This window comes from Heterodontus francisci, chromosome 27 (assembly GCF_036365525.1).
Source record: "Heterodontus francisci isolate sHetFra1 chromosome 27, sHetFra1.hap1, whole genome shotgun sequence".
In the NCBI taxonomy this organism is placed as follows: Eukaryota; Metazoa; Chordata; class Chondrichthyes; order Heterodontiformes; family Heterodontidae; genus Heterodontus; species Heterodontus francisci.
Genome location: NC_090397.1, coordinates 48,070,113 through 48,087,437, shown reverse-complemented (window position 1 = coordinate 48,087,437; position 17,325 = coordinate 48,070,113). Strand labels below are relative to the sequence as shown.

General features: G+C 43.8%; 1 protein-coding gene across 1 annotated transcript in view; it reads right to left on the bottom strand.

The window, feature by feature from the left end:
• ncaph2 (non-SMC condensin II complex, subunit H2) overlaps nucleotides 1-14,503 on the bottom strand; it is a 45,777-nt gene extending 31,274 nt beyond the window's left edge. Inside the window, exons 1-10 of the mRNA XM_068059308.1 lie at nucleotides 14,380-14,503; nucleotides 13,377-13,478; nucleotides 12,875-12,930; nucleotides 12,190-12,271; nucleotides 11,586-11,657; nucleotides 10,891-10,970; nucleotides 9,739-9,893; nucleotides 6,849-6,935; nucleotides 5,073-5,164; nucleotides 4,885-4,956 (exon numbers count right to left, since the gene is read on the bottom strand). Coding sequence (XP_067915409.1) covers nucleotides 4,885-4,956; nucleotides 5,073-5,164; nucleotides 6,849-6,935; nucleotides 9,739-9,893; nucleotides 10,891-10,970; nucleotides 11,586-11,657; nucleotides 12,190-12,271; nucleotides 12,875-12,930; nucleotides 13,377-13,478; nucleotides 14,380-14,487 — 906 coding nt within the window. The 5' untranslated portion in view covers nucleotides 14,488-14,503. The remainder of the gene's footprint in view (nucleotides 1-4,884; nucleotides 4,957-5,072; nucleotides 5,165-6,848; nucleotides 6,936-9,738; nucleotides 9,894-10,890; nucleotides 10,971-11,585; nucleotides 11,658-12,189; nucleotides 12,272-12,874; nucleotides 12,931-13,376; nucleotides 13,479-14,379) is intronic.
• Nucleotides 14,504-17,325: the final 2,822 nt, after the last annotated feature.

Here is a 17,325-nt window from a genome sequence, read left to right as displayed (position 1 = left end):
ATTGTCTTTGGCATTCGATGCGGAGTTAATCAAATTCATTCAAAGTCACTTTGGCTATGTTACCCTAAATATCCCACTCTTGATCAGATATTGCACTTTCAGTTTCATAACCATCCCTCCACAACAAATCCTCTTTCTTTTCATCCATTGAATTGGATATTCTGCATTTTTTGAATGATCTGATGACTATTTGTGCACTAAGAGCATCCCACGATTTGATGATGAAACCACACTAAACATCAAGCAGGGCAGCACGCATATTTCCATTCTGTGAAGGTTTTTTTCTACGTCAATCATCCACCGATCCCATTTGGTGCAAACATGATCCTTGAATGGCTTGCTGAGGCACACATCAAAAAGGTTGAACTGCGGACGTTAGCTCCCCTGTATAAGTGCAATGTGGGTGTTATTTCTTCACAGGCACCTCTTGATCTCATCGGTAATATGAGATCTGAATAGATCCCACACCAATAAGCTGCATTCTTTACGTAGGCCTATTTCACACATTATTGATCCATAACTTCACTCCATCCAACTGTTGTCTTGGACATGCACAAAAGCTCCTGCAGGGAATTTGATGTTCAGCATAGTTTTACGTTTGAAAATTACCAAAGGCTTTAATTTCCTTCCATCAGCCATGCAGGCTAGTACCACCATGAATCTTGTCCTCACATGTCCTGTTGTTTCCACTAGAACGGTTTTTGAACTTATCCACTCCACAGTTCGGTTGCTGGGCATATTGAAATTCATGGGGTTTTCATCCATGTTGCCAACGTGGTATAATGGGCACTCATGTTTTTGCCACTGTCTGGTGATGAATCGCTGGAAACTGGTAATTTTGGCATAGAGGTCTTTTGGTAGTCTCTTGAGCAATCTTGGTCTTCTGATGCAACACTAGACATTTTTGTTCCATAAAGTGGCTACGCCAACTAGCTGTTGCTCTGAAATCTTTGCTGGACTCAGTTTGATTTGGCCCAATTAAGTGCGTATTTACATATTGCATTTCCAGTGACGATGTAACCATTCTGACGATTTGAGGACCCATTCAGATACCTGCTTCTCAAGATCAGGCCAGTGACTGGTCCCTGTTCTCATGGTGCATTTGGTCTTGGGCATCTTCTTCAGGGCGGATTTCTTCTTCTGGGCGGATTTCTTCTTCTATTCTCACACTAGTTTTTCACTAACACTGAATTCCCTCGCTGCAGTACAGTTACTCAACAAGTTAGCAAATGCTACAACTTTTAACTTGAAACCAGCTTCACACTTTCTTCGTTTTGTAGGAGGACCCATTTCCCTTCGTCGTTTGCCACAAGGTCTGCTTTGCATGGGCATGTCAAACTCCTGTGCATCTGCGCAACACAATTCATATTGCCTGCTGGATCCCTTGCATGCATTTGTGGCAGCATCAACATGCATTTGTGGCAGCATCAACATGGTTTTATGAAAGGGAAATCGTATTTGACTAATTTATTGAAGTTTTTTGACGAAGTAACTAACATGGATAAAGGGGAACCTGTGGATGTGGTGTACTTGGATTTCCAGAAGGCATTTGATAAGGTGCCACATCAAAGGTTACTAAACAAACTAAGAACTCATGGTGTACGGGGGTTACATATTAGCATGGATAAAGGACTGGTCAGCTAACCGGAAGCAGAGAGTAGGGATAAATGGGTCTTTTTCAGGTTGGCAAGCTGTAACTTGTGGAATGCCACAGGGATCAGCACTGAGGCCTCAACTATTTACAATTTACATTAATGACTTGGATGAAGGGACCGAATGTATGGTTGCTAAATTTGCTGATGATACAAAAATAGGTAGGAAAGTAAGTTGTGAAGAGGACATGAGGAGTCTGCAAAGGGACATAGACAGGTTAAGTGAGTGGGCAAAAGTTTGACAAATGGAGTATAATGTGGGAAAATGTGATGTTATCCACTGCGGCAGGAAGAATAGTGAAGCAGCAGATTATTTAAATGGAGCAAGCTGCAGAACTCTGAGGGATCTGGATGTCCTGGTACAGAAATCACAAAAGGTTGGTATGCAGATACAGCAAGTGATTAGGAAGGCAAATGGAATGTTGTCGCTTATTGCAAGGAGAATGGAATATAAAAGTAGGGATGTTTTGCGACAGTTGTATAGGCTATTGGTGAGATCACATCTGGAATACTCTGTACAGTTTTGGTCTCCTTATTTGAGAAAGGATATAAATGCGTTAGAGGCAGTGCAGAGAAGGTTCACTCAACTGATACCTGGGATGGCGGGGCAGGGAGGTGATTATCTTATGAAGAAAGGTTGGACAGTTTGGGTCTGTATCCATTCGCGTTTAGAAGAATGAGAGGTGATCTTACTGAAACATAAAATCCTGAGGGGGCTTGACAGAGCAGATGTTGAAAGGATGTAGCCCCTTGTGGGAGAGACTAAAACTAGGGGACAAAGTATAAAAATAAGGGGTCGCCCATTTAAGATGAAGATGAGGAGAACATTTTTCTGAGGGTTGAGAGTCTTGGAACTCTCATCCTCAGAGAGTGGTGGAGGCACGGTCATCGAATATTTGTATGGTAGAGGTAGATAAATTCTTGACCAACAAGGGAGTCAAAGGGTATCGGGGGTAGGCGGGAAAGTGGAGTTGAGGCCACAATCAGATCAACCATGATCTTATTATGTGGCAGTGCAGGCACAAAGGGGGCTGAATGGCCTACTCCTGCTCCTAATTCGTATGTTCATATGTGGGATGAAAAATTGAGGCCGACTAATGCAAGTGCAGCATGTCATGGTCGAGAAAGGGGTTGGGGGGGGAGGGAGGGGCAGGGGAAGTCAACTTATATGCCGAGTATATGCAAAAACATGATTTTTGGGGCCGTAAAAATGGGGTCGTCTTGTATGCCGCGATCTATGGTATTTGCCACAAAATTCCCAGTCTTTGGTAGTCTCTTGTAGCCATAGTATTTATATGGCTGGTCCAGTCAAGTTTATAGTCAATAGTGATCGTCAATAAGTTAATGGGGATTTGATGATGGTAATGCCATTGACTATATGAAAGGGAAATGATTAGAGTTTATTGTTGGAGATGGTCTTTGCCTAGCATGGCACAAATGTTACTTGCCACTTACCAGCCCAAATGTTGTCCAGGACTTGCTGCATACAGGTATGGACTGTTACAGTATCTGAGCAATTGTGAATGGTATTGAACACTGTGCAATCATCAGCAAACATCTGCACTTCTGATCTTATGATGGATAGAAGGCATTGAAGCAGCTGAAGATGGTTGGGTCTTGGACACCACCCTGAAGAACTCCTGCAGCAATGTCCTGGGGCTGAGATGATTGGCCTCCAACAACCACAACCATCCTCCTTTGTGTTAGGTATGATTCCAGGTAGTGGAGTTTTCCCCGATACCTATTGACTTCAATATTACTAGGTCTCCTTGTGCTAAGCACGGTCAAATGCTCGATCACCACCCCTGGAATTCAGCTCTTTTGTCCATGTTTGGATCAAGGCTGCAGAGAACTGGAGCTGAGCGGTCCTGGTGAAGCACAAACTGAGTGGTTAGTAAGTGCTGTCAACCACACTTCAATCACTTTGCTGATGATTGAGAGTAGACTGATGGGCAGTAATTGGCTGGAATGCATTTATCCTGCTTTTTGTCAACAGGACATGCCTGGGTAATTTTCCACTTTGTCACAACCTTTAGCCAGACATGCTGAGTAGTTGATCTAGGTTGACACCTAATCTTTAGGTATGCCTGGAACTGCTCCTGCCATGCTCCTTATTAAACTAGAATTGGTCCCATCGCTGGTGGTAATGGTGGGTTGAGGGATATGCCAGGCCGTTACAGATTGGAGTGCAATACAATTTTGCTGCTGCTAATGCCCCATAGCACCTCATGGACGCTTACTTTTAAGCTACTTTGTTCTGAATCTATCCCATTTACCACAGTGGTAGTGCCACCCAACAAGGTGGATGGTGTATTCAGTGTGAAGACAGGATTTTGACTCCACAAAACTTCAGTCCTATCATAGCCTCATGGACGGATGCATCTGCAACAGGTAGATTGCTGAAAGCGAGGTCAATAAGTATTTCCCTTCACGTTGTGAAGTCCCCCAGATTACATTCTGTGCCCTTGCTACTTCAATGCTTTTTCCAAGAGGTGTTCAACATTAAGGAGTACTGATTCATCAACTGAGGGCTGGCAGTAGGTGGTAATCAGCAGGTTTCCTTGCTCGTGCTTTACCTGATGCCATGAGACCTCATGGGGTTCAGAGTCATGTTGAGGACTCCCAAGGCCACCCCCTCCCAACTGCCCCACTACCTCTGGTCAGTCTGTCTTGCCGGGGAGAAAGATATCTGGGACATTAGCTGATGGGTACGTTAGCTGAGCCTGACTATGTTGTTTGTCTATGGGACAGCTCTCTCAATTTTGGCACAAGTACCCAGATATCAGCAAGGAGGAATTGGCAGGGTTGGGTGTACTTTCATCATGTCCTAGTCCGATGTCTAGATTGATGTCAGGTGATCTGTCTGGTTTTATTCTTATACTTTTTTGCAGTGGTTTCATACAACTAACTGGCTTACTAGGCCATTTCAGAGGGCCTAAAGTTCAGTTTTTAATGACAATCTGATAATTTTATGGTCACCATTACTGATGCTTGATTTTTTTATTCCAGTTTTATTTAATTAAGTGAATTCAAATTGACAAACTGCCATGTTGGGATTTGAATGCACGTCTCCAAATTGTTAGTCCAGCCCTCCAGATTACTAATCCTGCAATATACCCACTGTACTATCATACCCAATGACAAGATATACATTTTCTGTGATTTCAGACTTTCTGCAGCTCCATTTTAATTGAAGCACAGGAAAACTGTTTCCAGGATTTGCTAACATTACCTTGGTGGGCACTTGGTCGGGTGCTGTCGGCTCCCTCTTACGTAGCACGTGACCCCGGTCTTCACACACAGCCTGCAGGGACATGACGTGAGAATATTACACTTACACCAAGAGCTGACACAGGTTAGTATCACAGTCTACTGTACAGGCTCACCAATCCTCAGACCCCATCCCAAACCAGCACCTACCTTCTGATTTGTAACGTGCTCCTGAACCACCTCATCCTCCGCTAAAGGTGGAAGAACACCAGCATCAGCATCATCATCACTTCCTGTGGGAACTAAGGCAAGAGTACATGCTGAAGGTGTTTAGTCCACATAATTCTCATAGAGACCTGCACATAGCAACTACTAAAGGGTAGTGAGATTGGGGACTCAGGGGAGGATTTTCAATATAATGCGTCCTGGTTACTTATTCAAAACACCAACAGTCTCCAGAACTGGACACAGCCGCACCCGCTGCCTGGGCTGCCCTTCGGCCCGACCCTTATCCACGGACCTGCCCCAGAATCCTGAACCCGCTCCAATCCTCAGTCCACTTGCCAACAGTTTTCAATGCTGGTATCGACCAACTGCTGTCAGCAAACACAAGGTCTCCGTGGAACTGCAAGGATCAATAACTGGGGAGAGTTTGATATTGGAAGTACCGTGGCCAGGAGCTCCCCAGTGACGTAGCAACGCGCAGTGTGGTACTCAAGCACAGAGTACAAGGTCCCAAATGAGATTCCCAGTCTGTGCGGGGTGAACTGGCTAAAGTCAGGCTGCTATAATCGGCCTCAGTCTCCTTGTGTCTGAGAAGGGGAACCAAGTCTGGGATCCTTCTCACCATCCAGTGCCTCCTGCTGCAGCACATGTGTGTCGACGCCAGTTGTGCACAGTACAAGGTTCACTCAGTGAATCATTAATTGAAAGAGGTGCTGTGGCTTTGCCAGCTCCCAAGAATCAAATCCCAGCATGACCTTCAGGAAAGGAAGGGAAAAATTGGATATAAAAAAGAAAACAAGTCTGTCACAGACCCCGAAAGTCCATCTGGTTTCAGATAAATAAGTATAACGTAGACATTTTTAATAGGAATGTGTAACTTGGTTGTGCTGTAGTAACTTTAAATGGCATCTGCAACTGCACACAGGGACAGCAGTCTGCTTGTTTCTCTACACTAGGAGAGGAAATCCATATCCCATCGTTGGCTGCAATGGAGACGGCTTGTAGGTGGTGTTTCATGACTCTCAGAGCAGCGTGCCAAGTCGATTGAAGTCTGGGCAGCCTTTGGGGCCTGATTACCAGACTCTCAGCTGGAGAGCTGTGGATTGAGTATCTGAGCAGCTGCCTGGTACCTGTGAGAGGTAACCTGATTGAAGGGCCTTCTGCACCAAGTATTTTGCAGTGGGTTAGCTGTGATTACTAGCGAACAGTATGTATCTTACGCCAGAGTGTACTATTGAGAAATCAGATATCCTGTTACTGTGCCCATCCTGCATATTTAACAGGTCTCAGTAGCCCTGAACTGAGAGGTTGAACAGAAGCCCTTGGAAAGTCAGGCAAGGACACAACGGAGCTCAGCTATTATCCTCCCTCATCTCAACCAATAAGGCAAGAGTCTGATACTATCCTGGTTCAGATGTGAATACTGGTCCCTTGAGCGAGGGACCAGCAGGTGGCTGGTACCTACAGAACAGCAAGAGGTAGCACCTTCCGGGCCACACAACTGACAACCTAAATTAGTGTGAAAATAACCACCGAGATTTCTGTAACATGCACCTGGTGAAATGCACCACTTGGTTATTTTGCATGAATTAGTGTGAAATGCCAGATTGGTCTGTCAGTACCATGTGGCGTTGAAATATAGTCAACATAACAGGAAAAGCAGCAACAACCCTTGCAAAGGAATTGCTGCTTTCCTCATCCCCAGATCCTTTCCGTTTAAACTTAAAAGAAACATCAGGTTCTCCAGAATAGAATACTTACCCCCTTCATCCAAAAACTGCAATACTGGAACTGGAGCCTGACAGTCACTGTTATCCATCCCCACGTCCTCTGGAACATCCTGCAGGCCTGTAAACAATGTAAGGCAAGGTGTAATAAGCACAATCCTGTTGTGTAATCTGCCTATGTCCACACCACATGCTCCACACAGCCTTCTGCGCACTCAGCAAGCACCAGCATCAATCTCAGGAGACATCTGCCCTCATAATTGCTCGCTTCATAGACTGATACACACAGGACAGTCAGCCTATCATGCCTGTCCTGGCTTTTTGAAAGAGCTATCCAATTAGTTCCTCCCACCGCCTCCCCACCCCCGCTCTTCTATAGCCCAGCAAATTTTTCCTCTTCAATTCTCTTTTGTATTATTGAATGTGCTGCCATCACCCTTTCATGTGGCACATTCCAGATAACAACTCGGTGTAAAAAAACTCTTTTCATCTCTCCTCTTTTTCTTTTGCCAATTACCTTCAATCTGTGTCATCTGGTTACTGACCAGAATGCTGCTGGAAACCTTTTCTATCAATTCTATCTAAACCCTTCATAATTTTGAGCACCTCTAATAAATTTCCCCTTAACCTCTGCTCGAAGAACAATCCCAGCTTTTCTAGTCTCACCACATTATTGAAGCCCCTCCTCTCTGGTATTATTCTAGCAAATCTCCTCTGCACTAAAGAAAACTCTGACTCAGTTGACATCCTTCCTAAAACAAAAGCAACTTCCATTTATATAGCTCCTTTAAAGTAGAAAAATGTCCCAAGACACTTCACAAGTGTTACAAAAATTTGACACAGCCACAGTGGGAGATATTAGGACAGATGATCAAAAGCTTGGTCAAGGATGCAGGCTTTCAGGAGCACTTTATGAGAGAGAGGCAGAGGGGTGGAGAGGTTTAAGGATGGAATTCCAGAGCTTAGGGCCTAGGCAGCTGAAAGCACATGTACCAATGGTGAAATGATAAAATTGGAGATGCACAAAATGTCAGAATTAAAGCAGTGCAGAGATCTCAATGGGTTGTAGAGCTGTAGTAGGTTGCAGAGATAGGGAGGGGTAAAGCCATAGAGGGATCTGAAAACATGGCTATGAATTTTAAAATAGAGGCATTACCAGACTGGGAGCGAGTGTAGGTCAGCAAGCATAGGGGTTATGAGTGAAAAGGACTTGGTGCGAGTTAAGATACAACAGCAGAGTTTTGGTTGAGCGCAAGATGATGCAGGGTGGAGAATGAGGCCCTGGCCAGGAGAGCATTGGAATAGCGAAGTTTAGAAGTAACAAAGGCATGGTGAGGGTTTCAGCAGATAAGCTGAGGCAGGGTCAGAGCTGGGCAATGTTACCAAGGTGGAAGCAGGCAGTCTTGTTGACAAAGCAGATATGTAGTCAGAAGCTCATCTCTGGGTCAAAGTACAAAGGTTATGAATGGTCAAGTTCAGCTTCAGACAGTTGCCAGGGAGAGGTCTGGAAACAGTGGCCAGGGAACCAAAGACAATGGCTACTGTCTTCCCAATTCTGTAGTTGGAGGAAATTTCTGCTCACTTAATACTGGATGCTGAACAAGCATTGTGACAAATCAGGAGCAGTGGAGGGGTCAAGAGAGGTGGTAGTGAGATAGAGCTCAATGTCATCAGTACACATGTTGAACCTGTGGTTTCAGATGATGTTGAGGGCAATTCGAGATGAGAAATAGAAGAGGGCCAAAAATAGATCACTGAGGGACTCCAGAGGTAATGGTGCAGCAGTGGCAAGAGTGGTGGTGCTCAGAACTGGACGTAATACTACAACTGGGGTCTAGCCTTCAGACGTTTTTACTTAAAATACACTCCAATAGTCTGGAAATAATGGCACAACAGTTCTTAAAAAGTGTGAAAGGACCCAGAGCGGTAGGGATGCACTTTCAAGAAAGGCAGTCCATGTTTATCTAACATGAAGTTTCAGAAATAGATTCCAGATTTTTTTTGATCAGGGCCTATGAAGCCGATGCCATTCTCTGACATAGAGAGCGCAAGTATTTAACGGCCTTATTACTGATGCTAGTCAGACTCCATCTCAAGCACAGTGTATAGTTCAAGGTACCTACCCAAAGGAAGGAAACGATGGCTATGCAGAGGGTCAGGATGGACAAAGGTGATCCCAGATGTCAGGAATTTCAATTGAGAAAGTCGAACTGGATTTCATTGGAACAGTGGAGATTTTAAGTGATCTCGTTGAAGCTTTTAAAATCACAGAACCATTAAAGTTTACAGCACAGGAGGCCAATTGGTTCATTGTGTCTGTTCTGGATCTTTGCTGGATACCCCAAACTAATTCCACAGTTCTGCTCTCTTTCCCATTAGCCCCCTTTTAAACTCAAACTAATCTCACTGCTTGGTGTCTCCCTCTAGCCCTGTTTTAATCACAAACTAAACCCACTGCTTCAATCTTCTCCCTCCAGCCCTGTATCAATCCCAAACTAATCCCACTACTCCACTCATTCCACCACCCTGTATCCTCCTTTGCTTCAAATATTGATCCATTTTTCTTTTAAAAGATGCAATAGTCTCTGTCTCAAAAAGTCCCTGCTGCAAATCATTCTGTGCTCCCACAAGACTCTGTGTTGAAATTAAAGGAATTAACGAAGTGTTCAGCATGGTGCAAGGTTCAAATCCCAGATGACAAGTTGAAAAGGGGACAGGTTTATTGCATCTAAGCACAATAAATAACATTCAACACCCGAGTCAGCAGCAGGACACACACTCAGGGAATAGGAGTCGTCCAATCAGACAATAATCAAGGGACAGAAGTACAGAACAGTATTGGGGATCAGTGACACACTTAGACTCACTCTCATTGAAAGTCTGTAATACTACATTGTGTAAAGCTCACTGGCACAGTTAATTACCATTTCTATTGTGCTCTACATTGTCCTGCTGTTGCCTGTTCAGATAGTTCATCGGTGACATATTGGCCAGCTCCAACAAGAAAGCACCTGTGGCGTGAGGGGTGCAAGTATTCATTCGGAAATCCTTGCGGCTGCCCAGTATCTCTCCTGTCCGGCTGCAGTGAAGCGGAAAATCCGTTACATTGGTAATTGAGGATCAGAAATGTACATTTTCTTCAATTCCTCCATACCGCCGTCCCATACCCTCTCTTCCCAGCCCTTAACCACCGTCCCTCCCAGGGTCCGGGTCCATGGATCTCAACCGTCCTCTGGAATTGTGTGCAAGGAAAGACAGTGTCAACACCATAGCCAAATGTGGAGGGATGGCACTCAATCATAATCCTGGCCTCACCCAATATCCACAGGTACACTTTCCATGACAGGTCACCAGGTGGATGTGCTGTCCTTGCTCCTTCTTATTAACATATATAGCAAAGATCAGCATGGAAGGTAACGACTCAGTATCACACCAGTCAGCGAGTGGTCACCTGCCTCTAACTCCTGAAATTCAGCCTCAGTGCTCCCCGACAACAACACCTCACCTAGCTACTGAACATTCAATGTGAATGTATCCCGAGATCGGGAAATTTACTGCTCTCATCAAGGTGCAAGATGCCTGTGCTGGTAAATGAAGTAAGCTTCAACCTGGGACCATTTCAACATCAGACACAGGTCAGGTACAGCACAGATTACAGACAGAATAAAGACCCTTCTACACTCCCACGGCAGGTACAGCATGTGTTAGATACAGAGTGACGTCCCAAATCACTAACTCCAGGTTCAGAAGCATTGTAGCAATGTGACAGCTCCATTTCTTCAGCCAGTCAACTGCCAATTTAATATCAAGTGGCAGCACATTACTCAATCAGTGCAGTGAACCAACCCCCAGCAGCAACTGGAATAAAGATGCCCGAAACTTCAAGAACCCTTATAACTGGCAGAGACTTGCACAGTCTGTCTGATGGACACAGACTGTGGCCTTCCACGTCGACTGTCTGTCTGGGGCAGACTGACTGGGGTTTTCCAAACCATCTCTGTCTGTCTGGGGCCCACTTACTGGGGCAGGGGGGCTGTCTCGATTTGCTATGTGTGTGTGGTCAGCACATTCCTTACCTGAGCAGTGGGTTGTTCTTTTTCTCAATTTCCTCTGGTGGTACCAGTGCCATCGGTGTTAGTGGGATAATGTTTACAACCTACAGCAGAGAGACGAAAGCACAGGGCAGTCAGGCATCACCGCTCCCCCACCATGGGCTTTCCGCAACCACCCCCGCACCTCAGGTGATGCCTCACTTCAATGCGACCTCCCAATGCACTCCCCCACCCAAGTGTTGTTCATATTTCAATACTGCTCTGCTACTCTTCAAACACTCAAACACCATCAACTTTGCTTCATCCAGCTCCTGCTCCCAGCCTCCACTACCCTTCCCAGCCAATTCCTTGATCACCCCTTCAGGTTCCTGCTGTCTTTTGCAGATTCTCCCAAACCCACAGCTACCCCTCACCACCTGGCCTGCCACAGGTCTTTGGTCTTCGCAACTCCACTTTATGACAAGTAACCTGCCCATCCTGCTGTGGATCCAGGTCCCCCTCCGTTTTTAAAAAAAATTTCCACTCGCTCTTGGTCCAAACTCACCACTCCCCAGCCTATGGTCTCCCTGTGGTGAAACCTGGTGTCAAACTCCAACTCTCAGTCAGTATAGTGAAGATTGCAGAGAGCTGTGCTAGGGTGGGGCGATGACCTATTATGCTAACAGAGTACCACATTGCCTCATCAAGAATTTGAAGAATCACCAAGAAGGATTACGTACATTTGAATTGTGCTCCTTCTGCAAATCAATGCTGGTTTTTGCTGGACACTCAATATCATCGAGAGACAAAAACTGGAAAGCAAGGATTTCAGCGGTTAGTGACATCTAACAAAGAAAGATAGAAGATCCGAACTGGCCAGCATTTTACACCAGATTATAAGAGCAGTAACACACACCAGAGCAGTGACTGTTAAATTGCTGGCACCTGAAGGATGCCAGGCATGAGCAATATGACACAAGGTTATATAAACCTGCAGAGCAGAGCCCAGCACAGCTCCCAAGGAGTTAAATTTACAAACCTATTACCACCACTTAACAATATTATTTGTTCATTTCAACCACACAAAGTAATTAATTCCTTGGTTTTCAGGTTCAGTTTACACATCTCATAGCTCTAGTACCCGCACACCAGTGTTCACTATCAGAATAATTGCTTCAATCTCATGGAATAGCTTGCCAACATAACAGTCACAGCACATAGATATTCCAAATCGCTGGTAATATATAAATGCAAGTGTTTTTTTTCAATTATTTTGCTTCAGTCATTTACATCTAATTAATTTCAGAGTTAATGAACAGTAAATCCTGAGTTAATGCTTCTTACTTCCCGATCAGCCTTGTCATTAGCCAAAGACACGTCATTATCTGTACCGTCAACCCCAATAGATGTAACCTTTTGATTCCGCCTAAAACAGCAAACATAAAAATCATTTAAATCAGATTCTACAGATCACTGTAAAAACATTTCCATTTAGAGAAAATATAGAATAACCCTCTCCTGCTTAACAACCTTCCACATCTAGTGATAACACAGCCTGTTACTGGGTGTCACAGTCCCATCGTAGGACAGCCTGTAATTGGGTGCAATGCCTGTTATAGTACACAGCCTGCTACCACATATAATACTCCCATAATAACCAGCTGGTTACCAAGTGTAACACTCCTGTAATTTCATTACTGGAGTCTATTTTTCTATAACACAGCCTGTTACTGGGTGTGATACTCCTGCAGTAACTGACTTAGTGTTTTGCTGAATAATCTTGCTCTGAAACATTGTGGTCCTGGGTATAGTATTTGTGTATGCATAAGCAGCTTGTATAGAACTATTACTTAACACTGTTCCACTGGACGTGATGCTCTTGAAATAACATAACCCGGCTGTATACACCATATAATAAACCATGCAGTATGGACTTTAATATCCTTGCGTGTATAGGGTACTTGGTATAAACCTCCTAAAGGCATTAATCCATGATTGGTACTGGTGAGTTATTACAAGGATTCTTTACTTTTTGTTGGAGATCAAGTCCAGCGCCTGGTACACCAGAGAATACAAATATTCCACCTGCGAGAAAGGAAAAATATTTTCAGTGTTCAGTCTCAGCAATCCCAATAGGTCAGTCTGCAGAAACATGGAGAATTCCTGAGCTGCCAATAAACTGACACCCAAAGTTTTCCCAAACCAGGTACTTTTCCAAACTTTACATTAAATGCCTCCATATTGAAAGTTTATAAAGGTCTTTGAGCTTTGTCCCTCATTCAGCATATTTCAACACCATAATAAATACTCATGGACTAACACCCCCAGCCCTCTCCCTACCCAGCCTGCCACCCCATCTCCAATCCACGCGACTCTCTCCCTCCCACCACCCACACCCAATCTGCCCCAACCTTCCTCCCCAGACCTGCATGTCCCTCCTTCCAAATCAGGTCCACCCCTGTCCCTGCCCAGCCCACCCCACACATCCCAAACATCACCCCTTCCATTGCAGGAGGACGGGATGAACAGACCTTCCTGCTGTAAATACATGCCGAGCCCTGGATCAACAGTGCAGCTTCTGCAAAGTTCATTGTCGTTTTCCCATCATCGAAGGAAATGCAGATCTGGTCCAACTGGAAAACAGAAAGAAAGATTGCCCCAAAGATTACATACTGGTGCTGTAGTCACATGGACAGAAAGCCAGTTAGCAGACAGGAAATGGCCGGGTCAAATGGACGTTGCTCAGATTGGAGAAGGGTTGGAACCGGAGTATTTCAGCGGCCTGCTCCATGGGACAGAGATTGGAAGTGGGATAGACCAGTCCACAGAGCAGAGATTGGAACTGGAGTACTCCAGAGGCCTGCTCCAGTTGGGAGATATATAGACGATTAGGAGTTGGGTAAAGGGAGCACAAATTTGCATATGACACAGAAGTGAGGGGTTTGTCAACTGTATGGAGAGTTGGTCACAAACTGAAATTGCTAGGATTCTATACAAGGTTTGCAACAAAATAAAGCCATAAAACAAAAATACATATTTCACAGTGACATGAAATTTAACCGAATGAAATGATTTTATTACCTTTGAGTCATGACAACCCTTTTACAGAAGCCTGTGTTTCGATCTCATACCTTTTTCCCACAGCTGTTTGGTGAAGAATATACCAAATAGTTTAATCTTATATTAATCCAATCTTCACTACAAACAGCTGCACCCTAAACATTCTGTGATAGGCACGGTCAAAGGTATTAGGCAGACTGATAGAAGCTTTGGGAGAATAAATTGGGGAAGTGCACTTTGAATCCAGGCATACATTCATTAATTGAAACACCATCTGTCTGGTATAGCAATGCTTCATCACTCAAGAGGTAAAATAATTAAGTGTGGGAATGTTTTGGAATGCTAGGTTAGTGATTTTTTTTATGATTGATGGCTAATGTCCAGAGAGAAAAACGAAGAATTGCAGAGAGGGAGATAAACAAAGTGCGGGGAATCATACAACACAAGTAATCTTCAACAATAACAAGATCTCACCTCTTCCAGATATTCCCCCAGCTGAGCTGCCACATCAATCTCCCAGTTCTTAGTCAGCTCTCTAATGGGCTGAAGGAGATGTGTGAATCGTGTCTCAACATCCTCCATCTTCTACTGAGCACAGAACCCCTGAAACAAGGAATTAAAACAAATACTCAGCAGGGCAGGCAACATCTTTTGACAGAGAAACAGAGTTAAAGTTTCAGGTCAGCAGCCTTTCATCAGAACACTAGAGACAAGGGGACATTTGTAATCTTGGCACAGAGGTTGGGGAGGTTGGGGGTGGGGGCGGGCAGATGGGTGCTATTAGAATGTAACTCAATGAGATTTACTGAAGCCCCCATCTATATAAACACACAAATTCTCTTTTGGCTTGTCACTCTCCTAACATGAAGTGAAACAAATATTGCTTTCAGTATAGGAGGAGATCAACTAACAGGAACAAACAATGGTCATGTCACACATTAAAGTTTACTGAATGGAAACTGCCTTTTTTTTTTATTTCCAAAAAATACTTTATTCATAAAAATCTGTAAAAATTACATTGCCAAACAGTTTCAAAACAGCACCAAAAAATACAAACATTGCAAGGGAGATCAGTTTCCTTCAATACTGTCATGAGTTTCTTCCCAACCCTTCTGTTTCACAATTGTCATGTCAATTACAGTTTTACATTTACAGCAATTGAGAATATTAACGAGACAGTTCGAGGGGTTTCCCATGGATCCAGCCCCTCATTTCAGCTTGGTGGGAGGACCTTACACTGTGGTCTTTCCCCATTGAGCCTTTGCTGCGGCTGCCCCAAGCTTTAGTGCGTCCCTCAGCACGTAGTCCTGGACCTTGGAATGTGCCAGTCTGCAACATTCGGTGGTGGACAACTCTTTGCGCTGAAAGACCAGCAAGTTTCGGGCAGACCAAAGGGCGTCTTTGACCGAATTGATAGTCCTCCAGCAGCAGTTGATGTTTGTCTCGGTGTGCGTCCCTGGAAACAGCCCGTAGAGCACAGACTCCTGTGTTACAGAGCTGCTTGGGATGAACCTTGACAAAAACCACTGCATCTCCTGCAGGAATATAGGAAAGTACCAGACTGGAAAATGCTTATAATCCTAAAGGCTACAACATACATAGAATTACAACACAAACAGGTCATTCTACCAACCAGTCTGTGTTAGTGTTTATCCTCCACACAAACAGTATCTGAATCTCCAATCACAATTTCGCAAGAGGGCTCTGAAGCCTTAAGGATTTTTCACCAGCGGCTCAACAGAGAGAGAGAGAGAAACACAGAAAACAACTCATTTGCAAAAACCTAAAAACTTTTCAAACTTTTCCTAGGTTGGGGGTTTAAAAGAAGGTTGGTTTCAAATTTTTAAAACAGATCAGCATCGTTTCATCTAGCCAGCACTAAACCCAGGCACAGATACTAATGGAAGAAATTAACTTAAAGAATACTTAAAAGTTGAAAATATTGCAGTTCAGTTTCTTTCCTTTTTTGATTAATTATAATCAACGAATCTCTACCGATGTCCGCTGCCTACTTCTTTGCTGTAGCTTCTCTTAGTAAGTGCGGGTTTGTTGCGATCACATTGCTCAGATTTCTCAACACGGTCACTTTTATCACTCTTTTCCCTTGAGCATTTCTTTCAAACTGATCACGATTCTCATTTCTGTCATCAACATTCAGTCCCTTCAAATCAATCCCCTCGCTCACATTCACCCTTTTTGCTTTCTATTGCGACTTGAATTACTCCTGGGCACAACTTCCCTTGCATCAAAATTATCTTTAGGTGAAGACTGTTGGAGCACTGAAAATCTATTTAATGTGGCTGTGGTTGGCCTTTCTAAATCCACACTGTATCATTAGGTTTGCTTCCAAATCCACCACTGATCAGGAACCTGATCCCTGGTGTTTTTCTGTATGGTTTCAAACTGCTCTGGATAGGGAACACATAGCATGGGGAAAATGGTAGAGAAACAGGCCTGTCACGTTGAGGGATACAAAAGCACAGTGGAGGAGGAGGCTTTTGAGCAGGTTTCTGATGTTCTCTTCACATTTTCAGATATCTGTTAAAATCGTTTCTTGTATTTGTGAAATGTACATACCAAAGTAAATTGTTCTTGGTAATGTTTATTGTTTAACATTTACTCAGTTTGGGAAACTCACTAAGGATATTTAAGAAATAACAGCAGCATCAGTACAAAATATTTCCATTCTAGGCCAAAACAAGAGGTTACTGATAAAAACAGCCTGAAGAATTGCTTCTTACTGAAACTGATTTACCATCTCCTCTGTTTCCACAGTTCAGACCTGCTGCTTAATTACAATAAATTTCTGACACAAAGCAAGTAGTATTAATAATGATTATGGGAAATAAATATTGACAAAAATAACTTACCTAGCTGCCCTGGGCTTCAACAGTCAACCATGCAGTGCGAGACTGGAGACTGCAGTCACATGTAGGGTAGACCAGGGCAGTTTCCTTATCTGAAGAACATTAATGAACCGATAGGAGTACTGAGAGAACAGCTTTCGTGAAGAAAAGCATATCTTACCCAGTTTTAGGATGTTTTTGGCTACAGAACTGTCAATCAATATGGAAAAAACCCCCAGAAATGTGCTTCATTCACCAATTCCACAAAGGAAAGTTACTAGTGCCATGAACATGTGCAATGCAGAATGATTTCTTTTAATACATCAGTTGAAAACCTGAATTAAACTTTCAAAAAAGAGACAAAGAACCGATAAAAGATCACTGCTAGCAGCTAAAATGGCCACTGCAATTTGCATCTAAATACCCGACATTCCAATGCATTGAGGTGGAGATGTAGGTCTGGTAAATCTCCAACCAGAACAATGGCCTGAGAATTTTGAATGGGCTACCTGGCTTTCCTTCACAGAATTGTTGCAGTACAGAAGGCGGCCATTCGGCCCATCGTGTCTGTGCC